Source organism: Prionailurus bengalensis, chromosome B4 (genome assembly GCF_016509475.1).
Source record: "Prionailurus bengalensis isolate Pbe53 chromosome B4, Fcat_Pben_1.1_paternal_pri, whole genome shotgun sequence".
NCBI classification, from domain to species: Eukaryota; Metazoa; Chordata; class Mammalia; order Carnivora; family Felidae; genus Prionailurus; species Prionailurus bengalensis.
This window is the reverse complement of record NC_057358.1, coordinates 103,682,251-103,699,403: the sequence shown is the minus strand read 5'-3', so window position 1 is coordinate 103,699,403 and position 17,153 is coordinate 103,682,251. Positions and strand designations below refer to the sequence as shown.

At 34.9% G+C, this 17,153-nt stretch overlaps 1 protein-coding gene and 1 non-coding gene across 2 annotated transcripts in view; both read right to left on the bottom strand.

Annotated features, from left to right (window-relative positions):
• Positions 1-17,153, bottom strand: part of PTPRQ (protein tyrosine phosphatase receptor type Q) — a 238,357-nt gene that overhangs the window by 74,471 nt on the left and 146,733 nt on the right. The window contains 1 exon segment of the mRNA XM_043564288.1: positions 3,431-3,552. Coding sequence (XP_043420223.1) covers positions 3,431-3,552 — 122 coding nt within the window.
• Positions 2,932-3,034, bottom strand: LOC122474148. Its single transcript, XR_006294832.1, has one exon. It is a non-coding gene; the product is annotated as a U6 spliceosomal RNA (small nuclear RNA).

Genomic DNA, 17,153 nt, shown 5'->3' with positions numbered 1-17,153 from the left:
AGACTGAAACCTCAGACCTTGTTGATTCATTGTTCTCTTTCTATCAATTCCAAGCTTGTTTGCTCATATTATATTTGATCATCAATTATTATTATGAAATGTGTCCCATCATTTTTGCAGTGTGGCAGTTTTATAAGCAATGCCAGTTATTATTTGGTTCTATTTTCTTTCTTCTTCCTGCCCCATTTGCACCCTTCCCTACCTGCTACACCTCTATTCATTCCACAATCAATTTAACCTGCTCCTGAAGTCTCTTCTGTGTTGTATGACCCTCATAATAAGAACTTTAATTACTTTGCTAGTGTATATTTAGAAAAAAATTACATACTTTATACTCTGTAATTGGAGTGTAACTAGCTGTTAATACTCTGGTGTCTCACACCCTAGTGTGAGCTACTTGAGAGCGGAACTTTATGTTTTGCATCCTTATTTTGATGAAAACAAAACAAAACAAAAAATGTTTGTTATTTTGAAAAAATAAAGGGAACAATGAACAAAGGACTATAAAATGCATTAATTTCCAGTAGTATCACCCAGGGTGATATCTGTACCATAAATCTTTAAGATTGTCAATTTTTGCTTAATTTAAGTCTCCTAGGAAAAGGGTCTTATGTCTCTGTGGCTAGTACTTGGCAAAGGCCAGGCTATAGCCCTAGTCCTAAATTCAATGATACGTGTTCTTCCCTGGTGTAGAAGCCAATGATTTTTGAAGATAGATAATTATATATCCATGAAATGAGCTGCAGATAAGCTCGAAAAAGACAGTGACCACATGAAACTTGTTCACTTACACATAATCCAGCACTGAGCACAATGCTGGAATGTTGGATGTATTTAAAAGTATGTATTGAATGAAAGAAAGAAAGAAGGAACTAAATGCTTAGTTCCAAGAATCCCAGGGAAACTATGAAGTGCCAGGATCTGTTTGAATACTTGCTCTTTTTGACTCAAAAGGTTTAGATGAGCATATATTTCAAGCTGGCAAATTTTATTTGCTACTTGATGGTTTTTCCTTCCTCCTGTCACACCATTATCTGCTGGTTTTAGCCAGGTCTTAACTATTGGAGAATTTATAATTTCTGTGCCTCAATTCCCCTTTATGCAAAATGAAGACAACATATTTACATCAAAATGTTAGCAAAGGAAAGGTAATGCTGTGTAACTGATATAAAAATAAGCAGTTATAACGTTATACATTCTTCTCTCTTTCTCTTGCTCATTTTTCATCTCAATAAGAATGCTAAGAGAATGAAGTTATGAATCACTTTTTTTAAAAAATGTTTTATTTTCCCTTCCTTTAAGCACAATCAAAAGAGAATTGTTTTCACGAAAATAGCTATCTTTTATTTGACCGAACACTGTGTTATCATTTTATAATTTGCTTTTAATACATAGTCCCAAAGCATTTGTCGTACATGCTTATTACTTTTGGCTAATTATGAACTAAAAGTCTTCACAAATAATGTTCTACAAAGGAAATCCCTTAAATTTTCTTTTAATCATGACAGGTCTTTTGAGATAGAAGCACTTCCATTTTAGAAATAATATAAATTTTAAGAAATAATATAAAGACATAAGAAAAGTATAAAAGTTAAACAAAAGATAGGTAAAGATAGGCAAGAAAGGGGTAGAATTGCCCATAAATTACCCGACTTAATGCATTAGATGTCACCAGAAGAGAGGTCATCAGGTCCAGTGAAACCAAAGCAGGATGCTAACACAGTTTTTCCAATCCTCATCCTAGCTAAAACTCTGCATTATTTACATTGTTGATCATCCTATTTTAAGAGAAAGGCTTGACTCTCATTCTTGGGTTTCCTTCTGTCTCGATGGCTACTCTAGTCTGGTGACTTCAGTGACCTCTTATTTAAACGTTTGTATTCCCCAGATTCGATCTTCAGATTAGCTATTACAGAAGAGGTTCTTACTACATGTTCCATATTTAATCTCATCTCTTCCTATCATTTCAACTATCATACCAACACCTCCCAAATCTCCAAATTCAGGTTTCCTCTCCTGAGCTCCAGATTGATATATAATACTGCTAATACTGTCTTCATCTGAAGGTCTCCCAGGCATCACAAACTTAGGGCATATAATACTGAATTCATTCCTTTCCTCTAAAAATTTCTTTCTCTTCACAGTTTTCCAAATAATATATCTTAAAATCATCCTCAATTATTCTTTTCACTCACCAACCACTGATTTTTTTTTTGCCAGATCCTGTAGATTTAAATTATTTTTCATTCTGTTGCCTCACTACATTTCCTTTGTCCTTATCTTTTCTTACCCAGTTACTCTAATAACTTCTTGTCCCCTTGCCTAATTTTGTACTAAGATTGGTCTATCCTCTGCAGTGCAACCATGCTGATCCTATAAAATAGAAATCTATATCCCAACACTGCTTTAATTCCTCAACTGACACTCCACTGGCCTTATCATAAAACCCAAACTCTGTTACATGTTATACAGTCTGCCTCCTGATCTAGCTTCTTTTCTCAGCCCTTTTCTTGAATGCTTTCACCAGGGATTCCTGAACCACTGCTTTTTCTTGAGTCTTACTTTTCACACTTTTATTACCATTCCTTTTTATGGTCTGCTTCAAGTATTTTTCAAAATTAAGCTCTGATGTTACCTTATTTGGGAGCTATTTCTCTTAATGTCTTCTCCCTTTTTGTATTGTGAGGTGTTTTTCACTGTATTTAAAAAAATTTTTTTATTCTTTATTATTTATTTTTGAGAGAGAGAGAGAGAGTATGAGCAGAAAAGGGACAGAGAGAGAGGGAGACACAGAATCCGAAGCAGGCTCCAGCTCTGAGCTGGTAGCACAGAGCCCGATGTGGGGCTCGAACCCACGAACCATGAGATCATGACCTGAGCCAAAGTTGGACGCTTAACCGACTGACCCACCCAGACGCCCCTGTATTTTTTTTTAATATGGAACGCTTCATAAATTTGCATGTCACTCTTGCAAAAGGGCCCTGCTAATTTTCTGCATCATTACAATTTTAGTGCATACGCTGCCGAAGCAAGTATGTTTTCACTGTATTTTAAACCAATGTATTATTAATTTAATGACTGTTTATATACATCATCTATAGCCAGAGGATAAACATAATGCTAATCATTCTAATCATACTTTATGTACACTTTTGGATCCTTACTATGTGTCTGACGATGTTTAAAGTTCTTTATGCATATTTTCTAATATAGTCCTGACAAAAATCTTTGCACCCTGGGTACCGTTATTAATCTTTATTTTACAGATGTGTATAGTGAAGTACACACAGGGTGTTTGCCTAGGTATATGCTTCAGTATGCGTTTAGGGTCTAACAGAGCTAGAATTACAATTCAAATAGTCTGATGCCAAAATGTATATTCCTAATCATTCTTTATACCGCCTTTTGCAGAAGGTAAGACATGCCTTACCGATTTGACATCAATCAGATAGAATGTTGGTCCAGTAATGGTAGCAGGTTCACTCCAGCTGATGTTGATGCTAAAAGGTGATGTTGCTACCACATACACATTTTCAGGAGGACCATCTGGAGCTATAGAAATAGAAAATCAATTACCCTGAGACATGTGAGTTAGTATTTGCTACAATAATAGAAAAGGCCAGGAAAAAAGGATAGTTTTAATGAATTAATTATACATTATTTTGTAGTTCACAGCATGTTAAAGGCGTTGGCAAATTGAAAGAAGTAATTTCTTGCAATATAATTACTATATATAAACTTCCACGTGAGAGATAAATGATCATAAATATATGATTTTTGAACTCAAAACAATACTTTGACATGTAAGTCTTACTATTGCAAAATAAATCTTTTCGAATAAAAGTTTTTATTTAAAAATAGATTGCTTAAGAATATCGTTTTAGGAAAACCTGCGGAAACATGTTTGGCTACAGAAAAGTGAAACTGGCACAAGGGAATTATATTTAAAATTGGGTTGCTTTTATTGTTTTCACTGAGGGAGAAACATAGGAAATAGGTTATACCAATGATATTATCACAAATGTAAACATTTCCTGCATTCATTATGATTCCAAACAAATTCTTTAATTTGTTCTATTTGTATTACCGTTGCTTTTTTTTTAATCACGAGTGCAAAACAAGAGATAATATTTTAAGGTACTGACTACCGAAAACCCTTGTGTAAATTTTCAGTTTGCGAAACCGCTAGGAACTAGGAGGGTTAAGAAGGATTTAAGTCGCACTTGATGGGACATGCGTTGAACTAGGCACACTGTTGTGCGTATCTCTGGCCTCCTACGGCCTCTTGTCAATTCTTAGGACATTAAATGTTGGGAGATAAGTATTTCACAGTATTTCTGATTTTTAAATCCACAGGAGCAAACATTACTGAACAAATATTATTCCACAGATCCTGAGAAGGTATAAAGAAGAAGTTAAAACATACGTTTCCTCGAATAACTTATAAGAGCAAAACTGTGTGTTATCTTGGTCAAACAACAAAATTTCTGGACCTCAGTTTCCTCTTCAGATGCATATTTCACAGCGTTGTAAAAGAACCATGAAGTCAAAATGTGTGCAAGTGGCCAGTTAGTTTACTATTTGGCCCATCATTGTCAATTAGTACAATGTATTATAATAAAGGGCAAAGTTAAGATAAAGACTAGAAATACAAAGAATCGACTATGAGAGGGCAAAGGGTGAAGTGGTGACTATAGATGGAGGAGGGAGTCTAGGTAAAGTTGCACAGAGGAGATGGGAATTGAATAGGCTTTGAAAGATGAGAAGGATTTCAATAATCAGAGGAGCAGGTTTAGGGGCACTTCTTTGCTAAAAGGATCACAGCCAAAGCCACAAAGACATAAACAGCAGGGTCCACAGACAGAATTTTATCACTGTATAATTGCTTTCCTTGGTAATCTTATGTTTATTATTTTATACATTCAAAATTTATCCTAGGAAGGGGTCCACACACTTCGTCAGACTGCTGAAGGAATCTATGGTACAAAAAAGATTCAGAATCCCTAAATTCAAGGAATACAGATTATTATAGAGAGACTGGTTTTCGTGGAGCAATATAGCAGGGAACAAACCTCAAGTAGTCCTTTGGGAACTAAGACAGGTTATTACAATAAATTTGAAGCTCATTCTTTAAATAATAGATTGTCATTGAAACTTTTGGAAAAAGGAATGATTTTTCTAGTGATTTAGGAAGAAAACTCAGGTAGCTATGAAAAAGGTAAGTGCTCTGAAGCGCTGAGCCCAGAGAGGCTATTTCCAAAAAGCCAGGTGAAATGGGATGAGATCCTAAATTAGGATAGTGGCACTAGGCATAGATAGGAAGAGATGAATCCTGGAGCTATTTAGAAAATTTAATTAAAAAAATTTGTTTTAACTTGAGGCTGATCATATGTGGGTAAAAACAGACACAGAATATGTAGCAAAAGCTAATTCCCATGTTAATCAGGAGAATGCTCATAGAATTCACACCATCAGCATATTCAGGAACAGATAATGGTTTTGGTAGGGACAAGACTATGGAAGGAGATAATAATTTTCTATTTGTACTCTTTGAGTCAGACATTCACAAGGACTGAAATGCCTCACTGACAGTTTGAAGGATAAGCCTAGAAGACAGGACCAGGATGGAAAAGTTTTGTTTTTGTTTTTGTTTTTACATTTCAGATAATTCCTTACAAATCAGGATAGCATAAACATGGCAAGGATATCTGGTTCACGTGAGTCATATGCTCTGAAGAGAGCCAAAAGGTGTATTTCAGTATCAGATAGTTATTTAAAATGTTAATAGTGGCAATTCTTTAAACTATGAATGTTTTATTAGCACTTAGAATATGCTTCCAAGAGAGAGATTATGTGTGGAATTTAGGTACCTGACTCAGCCCACAAAAATACATTTTAGTAGTAGCATTAAAATATTTTAAAACAGTATTCAGATATAACAACAGAGGAATCTAGCAACCATAGCAAACCTTTATAGGGAAGTTTCTGTGGGAAAATGCCAAACATATCCTTCCTACATGTATCTTTTCTGATCCTTGTGCAACATTGACTCTCTGAACAGTGACTCAGAGATCTAGTCCATATGGCCCAAGGAGGCATCCAGGAGAGAGAGTGAAAAGGGGATGCTTCAGGATTCCGAGATGTGATGAGCTACAAGGCGCCAATAATGATAACAGGATTGGGAACGTGATTTCTCCGGTAACTAATGTGGAGAGATCATGGAATCCCAGCACTAACACACCTGTATATTCTGAGATCTTCAGACTTCATTACTTTTAATTTTATGATCCTAGATTTCTGAAAAGTGCCTCAAATTGTAGCATAATTCATTTAGATAATTACACATAACAAATGAGAGCTGAGAGCTCTCCTGCCACCTGCATAATTGTTTTTGGATGCCCTAACAGAATAACATATTTCATCTTTAAAAGTGGCAACCCTCTTTCTTTTCCAAGCTGGATATTCCTTAGAAATGTTATGCCCACCTTAACAAGCAGCAATGTAACAAACAGCATCCCTGAATCTCTTTATTCACAATGTTAAACGAGGAGTGGATAGGCTTCAGGGCAAGGTATACCATTACTGATCACTAGTGCACACTTTCCTCATGGAGAAATCCGCTTTGAAAATGTTAGATGATTTGCAGGTTTTAATGACCTATCCTCTGCTTTTGACTCTGTGAAAGGGGATAAGCTAGAAGTACAAATTTATTAAGACAACCACTAATTAATAATTGTTTTTATTATTTAACATTTATTAATCTTCTTGCACAACCTGCCTTCCAGGTCTGTAAGAAGCATTGTGGAAAGGAGCAATTTACTCACAGCCAACAAATTTAAAGTATACCATTTTAGGAACATATTTTAGGTTCTTTTTCTCTTTATTTATTCCCAAATGCTTTGCTGGCTTTTGGATGAAATGTATACATTCATCCAACTAACAAATATCGATTGAGCACCTTCTGTGTGCCAGACACTGGGAAGACACAAAGCCTATAAAAGTGATGGAAGTAATTGTGGACCTATCCATGTAGAGCGTCTAGAATGTAACGGCTATTCTTCACTGAAGAACTATTTACTGAACACCTACTACACGGCGGGCATTTCTGAAGTGCCAGTGATAGAGAAGAAAATCAAGGAGATGAAAATTCATAGAACCTCTATTTTAGTGGAGGGAGACAAATGATATTTAAGTAAATTATATACCATGCTAAGAAATTATATTCACTATGATAAAAAATGAAGCAGGGTAATAAGAATGGGGATGAGGATGGGAGTTACTTTTAAATATGGTGGTCAGGGTATGCCTCTCTAAGCAGGTTAACATTAAAACAAAGGTTTGAAGGAGGTAAAGAAGCATGAGAATGTTTGAAGTAAGAGTGTCACAGACAAGAGTATAGCTAATGCTAAGTTGCTGAGGCAGGATTTTGCCTGGTGTGTTCTAGGAATAACAAGGACTCCAGTGATCCTGAAGCCAGGTCAGAATGAGAGTATGAGAGGAAATGGGGACAGGTTTGTGTAGGGCCTTTAAGACCAGTGCTAGGGTCTTTGTAAGAACTGCTATCATGGACAAAAAGACAATGCCATACTATATTTTCATAGTCTAAAGGAGCCCTATAGATTTTGACACTTGGTATCTAACTCATACCAGAAAGATGGGTCAAATTTAATTAGATCAAAAGAGGAAATATTATCTCCAGAATCGAATTCATATACCTCTATAAAGTATACCAATTCAATGGCTGTCACGACTAACCTTTAAACCAAACTCATTCTAGCAGGCAGGCAAGATGGCACATTATTGTTGCCCGGACATCACACACAGTTTACTGAGGATTTTCTGTGACTATGTGGATAGTAGCTTGTCTTTGGAAATGTTTCCAAGGAAATATGTCTACATCTCCTGTTTTCGGTAGTTTGAATCTTTTGGGTCTTGAGTGAGGACAGATCCAAAACCATTTCCTAAGGGAAACCTTGGCTAGTCTTGCAAGCTACAATGTCTGTAGACCAGCTCAGAAAGCAGTACTGAGGCCTTGCTTCAACTCTTGTCTTCCATAGTAAAATGTCCACCCTGCAATCGTTCCTTAAATACCAGTAATCAAACCCTCATCAGGGAGTGTTGTTCCTCCAAGCAGAGCTGAGAGGAAAATGACATTTAAAGAGCATTCATGGCACACACTAACCACTCACACTACTAAATATTTTCAGTTCTATACACTAATCAATAATTGTCAAAACGCAAGATATTTAGCCCCTCACTGAGCTGTGCTTTAATGACACTTTTTGAACTTTTCCAAAGATTTTATTTTTTCTCTTTTTAAAGAAATAATCACTCTAAACAGCATTTGTGTTTTCAGTAAATTTGATGAAATTGCCTGTTTTGTTATACAAGTGTTTCCAGTGTTGAATCCTGTGTGAAAAATTTCTCTTAGAATGTATTATATCAATTTGTATTCATGAAGGATTAGAATATAATGGGATAAGAACTCCTAAATCTGAACAAAAAAAAAAAAAAGTAAACACATACATAACCAAACTGGCATAGGAACATACTATATGAATATAATATGTAACTAATTACTTATTTCATCTGTATAAAGCAATTAAAGATACTCATTTAATTCATAGGTAATTTAAGAGAAATAAATAGAAAACCAAATTGCTCAAGTCTGTTAAAAAACAACATCTAATTATTTTAATAGTGTCTCAAATATTATAGTGTACTTCTAAGCATATAATATTTTGAAATTTCTTTTAGGTAATATTCTTTTGGAAATTGTCAAAATTCCAAAAATACATAATAAAATATAACCAGTATTTTTTTCTCTTTATTTCAGTGTGAAGTAAACTATTATTACAGTCACATAAGGGAGAATGCAAAATTACAATTATAAATGTCAACCACAAAAACCAAGGAAGTTTAAATCCTAAAGGCATAGAGAGTTGAAAATATGCCACTTTAAAAGCTTAGCAATGTATAAGCATCTTTGGGAGACTTTGTTTGTCTCTCCATAAACTGTCACATTCTGATTTAGGATTGTTTGTGAAATGAATCTAGTCAGTAATGGGCCAAGATATCACTATACCCTTTCTCTTATAAATCACAGCAATTTACTCAGTAGGAATGATCTATCTTTATTCTCTCATTCCCCATAATCCAATCACTTCCTCTCATAAGCACTTTTCCCCTGGTTTTCACAATAATGCATTTTCTGTAACTAACAACCATAATTTCCTGATTATCATGCTTCTATCCTTGCACAGGAATGTGGGTCTTATGTGGGTCAGGGTCATCTTTCCCATCCATCTGTGTCCCTGTGCTAAGTGTGTCAGCTGAAAGGTGAGTCTGGATAGACCATCATTTTGGCTAGTACATATAAGAGTTTTAATGCCCCTAAGTCTATATGCCAGTTTGATTAAGAACCATATATTTTGGTATGTCTAATACTATTCTTTCAGAATAAGCGCATTCAAAAACTTGTTAGAACTTTGCCTTTTGCAAGATCCCTGAAAATTTAATGATGAAAAATGTTGTAGAAAATACTGTATAGTTTTTAGTGTGCCATGCTAGAGTGACTTTCCTAAAAGAATAAATATAAACAAAAGATTTGACAACTCACAAGACAGAAAATATAGAGCTCTCTACACATGTGATTTAAATTGTATATCATTTAAGTTCAGCTAAAAGTTTATTTTAAGGGCCTACCCTTCAGGGTATTTTGGTTTCAGGATTTGGTACAGTGGACCACCAGATTTCTACTTACCATCATCAATAAATGAGAGACTCCATTCTTCCTCAGCATATACAAGTATTAGCCCCTGGGACTGAGTTCGCTTTGACTTAGCACACCTTTAAAAATTAGCTTTAAGTTTTACATGTCTCTCAGGACTAGAGGAAATCTAATTGGATGGTTTAAGTAGATTCCTTACATTTTAAATAATTCAGCTCATCAAGGGACCTAAAGAAATTTAGCAATTAGATTGACTATATTTATGCAGGCCAAGAGCATCTCAGGGCATATCCTACTGGTTACAATACTACACTAATCAGCTGTCCTTTCTTGGTGTTTAATGTTTCTCTAAACTCTGGTGATCTCATTGCCTCCTATGGGACACTATGACTGGTGTATAAAATATCTCCTACCATTCCACAAGACCTTAATTTGGTTTTATAGTGAGATTTCCCAACAGCAAGATAGCATCACAAAGGCAAATATTATCAGCCTAAGAATCTGTCTAATCAGACTGTTTGATGAATACTGAGAATGATTCATGGATGCCCGTAGTATTAGACCTCATTGAATGACCATATTCTGTGATGTGTAATGAGTAATTTTCTGAGTCATTTCAATCTGGCTTAAGTTGAAAAAAAATACCAAATACATAAAACTCTCACTTCTAATACTAGCCAAACCAGTTAAGAATAAAAGTATTCTAATATTAGTACTATTGTTTTTAGGATCAGATAATACATCTTTTTCTAGAATAGCATTACGTCTACAAAATAACTTTTTACAACAGTTCTCAAAATATGGTCTCATACAAGCAGCATCAATATTATCTGGGAAGTTGTTAGGAAAGAGCATTCTGCGGTCACACCCCAGACTTCACAGAATCAGAAGGCTGGATAGGGATTAAATTACTGCTTTTGTGATAGTTAAGGAAGCAGTGGAGGGTTGGGGATCTTGTGGTGATAGATGTGGAAATATGCATGCAGCCAACACACACTCCCCAAAGTGGTCTCCTCCTACCTTCCATTTATTCTGGAAAAACTATGAAGAGGTTTCTCCCTACTGTCACTCCCTCCCATTTCCAATGTGCCTAGAGTAATAACAGGCCATCGTGTTGCATAAGAACGTAAGAAAACATCATCAGTTCTACAGTAACTCGAAGCTCCGTGAAGGAACCACTTGGAATAATTCAGATGAGGCTATCACCATGATGGAGGGTTGGGGCCAGGATAAATGTTCCTATTTCCTCCTTCCCTTCATTGTATGCAGGTATAATCAGGGTAAAATAACTATCAGGTGTATCAGTAAAGAGACAGAAACTAAAAGTGTAAAGAAAAGTCCCATCCAATGTGTTTGGGAATAGAAATAGTTGCATTATACACTAGAAGCTTGTATAATATCTCCAGGTCTGTTTTAGTCCCAGTTGTCAAAGTTAATAATATCACATAGTGATAATCCTTAAAATTTCTTTTCACTGTTTGCCTTAGTTATTTTGCTGAAAAAGACATTGCATTTGCTTATGCAAATGAGATTTCAAAATATTTTTATTTATATTCTGGAAAACTTGTTTAAGGTTTGGCAAACTTTTTTTTTTGACATTAAATATGGAGTTGGAAGCTTTCGTAAACAGCTTAATTTTATATGCCTACTATTATTTCCTTTAAATTATGATTTCACAGGGGCGCCTGGGTGGCGCAGTCGGTTGGGCATCCGACTTCAGCCAGGTCACGATCTCGCGGTCCGTGAGTTCGAGCCCCGCGTCAGGCTCTGGGCTGATGGCTCCGAGCCTGGAGCCTGTTTCCGATTCTGTGTCTCCCTCTCTCTCTGCCCCTCCCCCGCTCATGCTCTGTCTCTCTCTGTCCCAAAAATAAATAAACGTTGAAAAAAAAAATTAAAAAAAATAAATTATGATTTCACTTGAATATCTTTTCTCTGTAATCCTACTTAGCACCCCTCTGCTTCTTTTTTTGTGGTACTTTCATGTCATCAGGAGGCTTTACCCAAGTCCTAGTTAAGATCTAAGAGCACAGACTCTACCCTAGAAATAACTGAAATTCATGAATGAACCAATGTGTGTAAAGTTCTTAGAACAGAACCAGCACAGAACAAACACTTGATAAGCTGTTGTCATTTTTCTTAACCACCCAGCCAAGGGCTCTCAATTCAGTTACTGGGCCCAACCAAAAAGTGCCCTAAACTACTAGGTATAGCAATTATATGGTCTTTTCAGATTTGGGAGTTTTCCATAGTCAAATCAGAGTTCTCCCAACTTTCTTAGTAAATGTAGAAGAAAATGAAGCTGAATTTTTGTTGACCCAGGGCCTAGTATTGAGGCAGACCTGAACTGAGCTTAATGACTGAAAATCACAAAGAATTAAGCCTAACTTCACACTTCTTTCTGAACGAAGAGAAAAAAGATTCTCAGGAGAGTCCAAATAAATATAATTCAACAAGAGATTTGAAGTTTGAGATGAGAAAGTCAGAGAATTCATTTGAATATTTGAAGGATAAAATACAGCTAGCTATACTTAGGGGAAAGATATTTTTTTCTCAATTTTTTCTTGTGATAACTTAATGATTTAAAAAATAACTGATGATCTTTATAAAATCCTTTTATTTTTATTGATTTTGCTGAAAAACACATTCTATGTAGTTATGTAATGGAATTTCAAAATATTTTTATTTAAACTCTGAAAACTTGCTTAATAACCTACCAAAAGCCCTTCTGAGTTAAATACATAGTGGGATGTTCTATTAAATTCTTTAATTTTATATGCTCACTATTATTACCTTTAAATTATGATTTCACTCAAATATCCTTTCTTTGTAATCATACTTAGCAGCCCAAATTTAGACATTATTCTCCTCTGTTTTCTTCACGGACTATCAATCTCTTATGATCCCACCTTACTATACAAATTCATTAACTTTAGTACCTCAGTTAATTGTTTAGATACTGTTAGTGCTTCTAAAATAGGAATGCATTATTTTCCTTTATTGTTTGAAATATTTCTCAATTTATTAAATGCATATTTCTTTCCTACATGCAGTTATCATACTCCCTATATTAATAAAAGTTAAAATAAAAACAGTATCAGCAATATAAAATAGATTGGTTTTGTGAAATAAAAGAAGCTGAACATGTTAAACATGGACAGTGACTGGAAGAATTTTAATTTTGGCTATAACCATGCAAGTATTTGAAAGACAAGTTATAGACCAAAAAAAAAAATTGAAGAAAGTAATTAATATGAACTACTTTGCAATGGAGATTTTGGACATTGAAAAACTTGCACATTAAGTCAAATGTCTTCCTTGAGTCCAAATGCCATACTCATTTAGTCTTAGATACTGAGTAGGCATGGAGGGTAGAAACATATATATATAACATAATCACCTAGTCATCTCTGCTTTTAAGGAGCTCAGAGTTCCACAAAAGAGAGAGAGAGAAACAATTATGAAGCAATATGTTCAATACTTTAGAAACAATTTTTAGATGTGTGAGTGGAAAGAGGAACTCATAGAAGGCTTTGTAAAAGACATGTTTGGTGTGAAACCTAAAGAAAAGAAGATTCTGGAGCAGATTCTGGAGCAGATTCTGCTCCAGAAGATTCTGGAGCAGAAAAGAGATAGAGCAAGGCATGTATGGAGAATATAATGCAAAACCATAGATGATCTTATAGAGCATACTAAAAAGTATGATTTTTACACAACAGTAAAATAGGAAACTATCAAAGATTTTAAGCAGGGGAATAACATGGTCAGATAGGTATATTCCAAAGCTAGATTCAGGTAAAGGGTAGAGAAAATGGGACCAGAAAGACCATTTTACCAAATGTCTTTACCAAATGTTTTACCAAAAGTTACCAAAGATAACTTTTGTAATAATCTAGGAAATGATTTTTTTAAGTTTATTTGTTTACTTTGAGAGAGAGACGGAGGGAGAGAGAGAGAGGGAATCCTAAGCAGGTTCTGCACGGTTCGCACAGAGCCTGATGATGTGGGGCTCAACCTCATGAACTGTGAGATCATGACCCAAGCCAAAACCAAGAGTTAGACGCTTAACTGACTGAGCCACCCAGTCGTCCCTCTTTGAAATGAATTTTAAGGGTTTCGATTTAGAGACTCTTAACAGAGAAAAGTACATTTAAGAAATACTCAGAAAGTAAATTCAGTAAGACTCAGGTATGTACTTGGGAGTGAGGGATAGCTAGAAAGAATTAAGAATAATTCCTAGATGACTGGCTTGAACAATTAAGTGAACGATGGTACAATGCACTGCAACAGAGAACACACATGTAGGGAAGGTTTGCAGTGGGGCAGGGGCAATGGTAATAATGGGGTCTGACATGTGTGTGGAAGTAAGCAGTCATACCAGTAACTTCAACATAAGTCTAGAAGAGAGATGTCCTCTTGAACTACACATTTGAGAGTCTCAGGCAACTAACTGAGAAGACTTTCAACAGCATCTAACAATTTCACAGAAGTACAATCATCATGTCTAGAATAAATTATATCCATTTCCTCTAGTGTCAGCAGGTTAGAGCCATTCTAAAAATGCATTGTCACCAAATGGGCTTCTTTATGTCTTGCATTATATTTTCCCATTTATTCTTGGCTAACATCTCTTCTTGCCATTATGTAATTGCTTCTTTATAGGAGGGATAATACCTACCTTTGTTATGATAGCACTTATCACATTATAAGTACATTATACCATTTAGAATAAATTAAGGAAAATAATTGAATATATATTAACTCAGTAACCACTTCTTATTTTTAAAAATGTTAAGGAGTATTTTGCCCTCTATTTGGTTTTTCTTCTTTTTAGATCATAAAGTTGCATTCCTTGGAAGCCTCTTTGATGAAGCATGTTTTGTTGAATTTTTTTAACCTAACAGATGTTTGGGTAGTTAAAATTCCTCATGAGTATGGTATCCTGTGGTTTTCACAACCTAAGTGTTACCCCAGGAATTTTCCTTTTTTGCTGTCTTCCAGTCCTGGTGGTCTATAGGAGATGCACATTATGAGAGTCCCATTTCATTCCATACTAATTTCACACCCACACTCTTTTAAAGTTGTACATTTCCTCAGCATTATAAGTACTTATTGTGCACCATGGAGATATTTAACAGCTTTCCATTCATTCTACATTCCTCCCCCACACACAACTCAAATTGCTTTTGAGTATAAGGGTTAATCAGAAGAAAAAAAAAAGATGAGTAAAATTATCTGCAAGAGTTTAATGTTTCAAGTTAAATATTTCTGTCATTTGTAATTTTTGTGATTATGTTTGTATCTATACACACTCAGCATGAAGTAGAGAGTTATGGCTATTATACAGATGACTTAAGGAGAAAAGCAATTTGGCTTCAATTATCTAGATCAGAGTATGTGGGAGAAAGAAATATTAGCTTGAGTTGGCTGAATATTGTTTCCTTTATTCACTCTAGTTTACAGTGGTAGATTCAGATTCAGAAAGTAACCCAAGTTAATTCTCACTTTGCTTCCTGGATTTTCAATTTAGGTGTTCTTCTTTACGAGCTTAAAGAGAGTTAATATTACATATTTTCTTATTCTATACGCCGTTTTGGAACATTTTATATTTATCATTCAGACTGGGTGGTCTAGAGTTATTCAATTTTGAAAAAGTTGATAGCAAACTAGCCATTAATTTCTAGCTCCTTATCAAGAAACTCCAGGTTTTGATATGAGGTTTTATTACTAAGTGCTTGGGTGCAACTTGATGCCATTACAAATGTCACATCTGAAATAGTGATTTATACTAATTTATATTGTTGTTTAGTCTTTCTTAAATTGAGAGAAATTACTCATTTTAATCATTTTATCTTCTTATACCCTATTATTAAAGAACATAACACTTTTTAAAATAATGATATATAATACTAAAATTATCATTTTTCTCCATTCAGGTTACTTTTTATGTTTGCAAAATATCTTTAATGTTTTTCATCTTTAATATTCAGAATAAATATCTAATCTTTACTTACTTTCTATCTTAAAAAAGCATTACTACTTTTCGAGATTTTTGTTGCTTGACTATTTTATTTTATTTTTACATCACATGTTAGTTCACCATATACATTATCTAGCAATAATAAATGTAGTGTCTTTTGTCTTTCACATCAAATGTAATCTCAGATTATGTCTCCTGGGCTTAATATAATAAATAAAATTTTTCTTTCACTGTATAATTATTAAATTCAGATATGCGTGTATATAAATTAAATATACACACACACACATTAAAATCAACTAAAATTCCTAGCTTTACCTACTTTCTTATCTCTAAGTATGTATGTATTTCTGTTTTCTAGTTAATTGGATTAGAAGTTATTTCTTTTCTAAATCAACAGGTTCAAAATAATGATATGTTTTAATAAACCAACCCAAATTTGATTGTCCCATATTTTTCTTTATATATAAAATTTAGAAAAAATGTCTTCTTTATTCCTGAGACTAAAAAAGTAACTAACTCATTCTCATTCTTGTAACTTACACAATTTCCTATTCGCACACACATATAGATATTCAGATGAAAAGCTAGTAAGTTGGAAAATGCCAAGAAAAATCATGTCGTCACAAATTCTGAAATACATAAATCTTTTTACTTTTCTTTCTTTAAATTTTTTTTAATGTTTATTTATTTTTGAGAGAGACAGAGGCAGAGACAGAGTGTTAGTGGGGGGGGGGGGGGGCGGCGAGGGAGGCGGGGCCGGCAGAAGGAAAGGGAGACAGAATCCCAAGCAGGCTCCAGGCTCTGAGCGAGCTGCCAACACATAGCCTGCTGCGGGGCTCAAACTCACAAACCGCAAGATCATGGCCTGAGCCGAAGTTGGACGCTTAACCAACTGAGCCACCCAGGAGCCCCATTTTACTTTTCTTTCTTAATTACCATGGTAGAAAAGCGATTCTCTATGTATACTCTGGAATTAACATAGGAAACTCTTTTATTCTATTGATAAACAACAAAGTAGAAAATCAGCTCTCAAGCATAAAGAAAAAGATTAGAGAGGGAGGAAGCCAAAACATAAGAGACTCTTAAAAACTGAGAACAAACTGAAGGTTGATGGGGGGTGGGAGGGAGGGGAGGGTGGGTGATGGGTATTGAGGAGGGCACCTTTTGGGATGAGCACTGGCTGTTGTATGGAAACCAATTTGACAATATATTTCATATTAAAAAAAAAGAGGAAGGGAATAGGAGTAGTATAGAAAACCTACTTATATATTGACAAACATCTTCATACCTAAGTATTCTCTAATGGTGAATTCAAATTGTAGCAATGAGATACTAGATACAGAGGGAAGAAAAATACCAGATAAAAGACAAATTAGTGCTCCATAGAGAGGCACTCTATGGATTAGTCATCAATTAAAGACCTGGAAGCTGGCATGAAGAAAA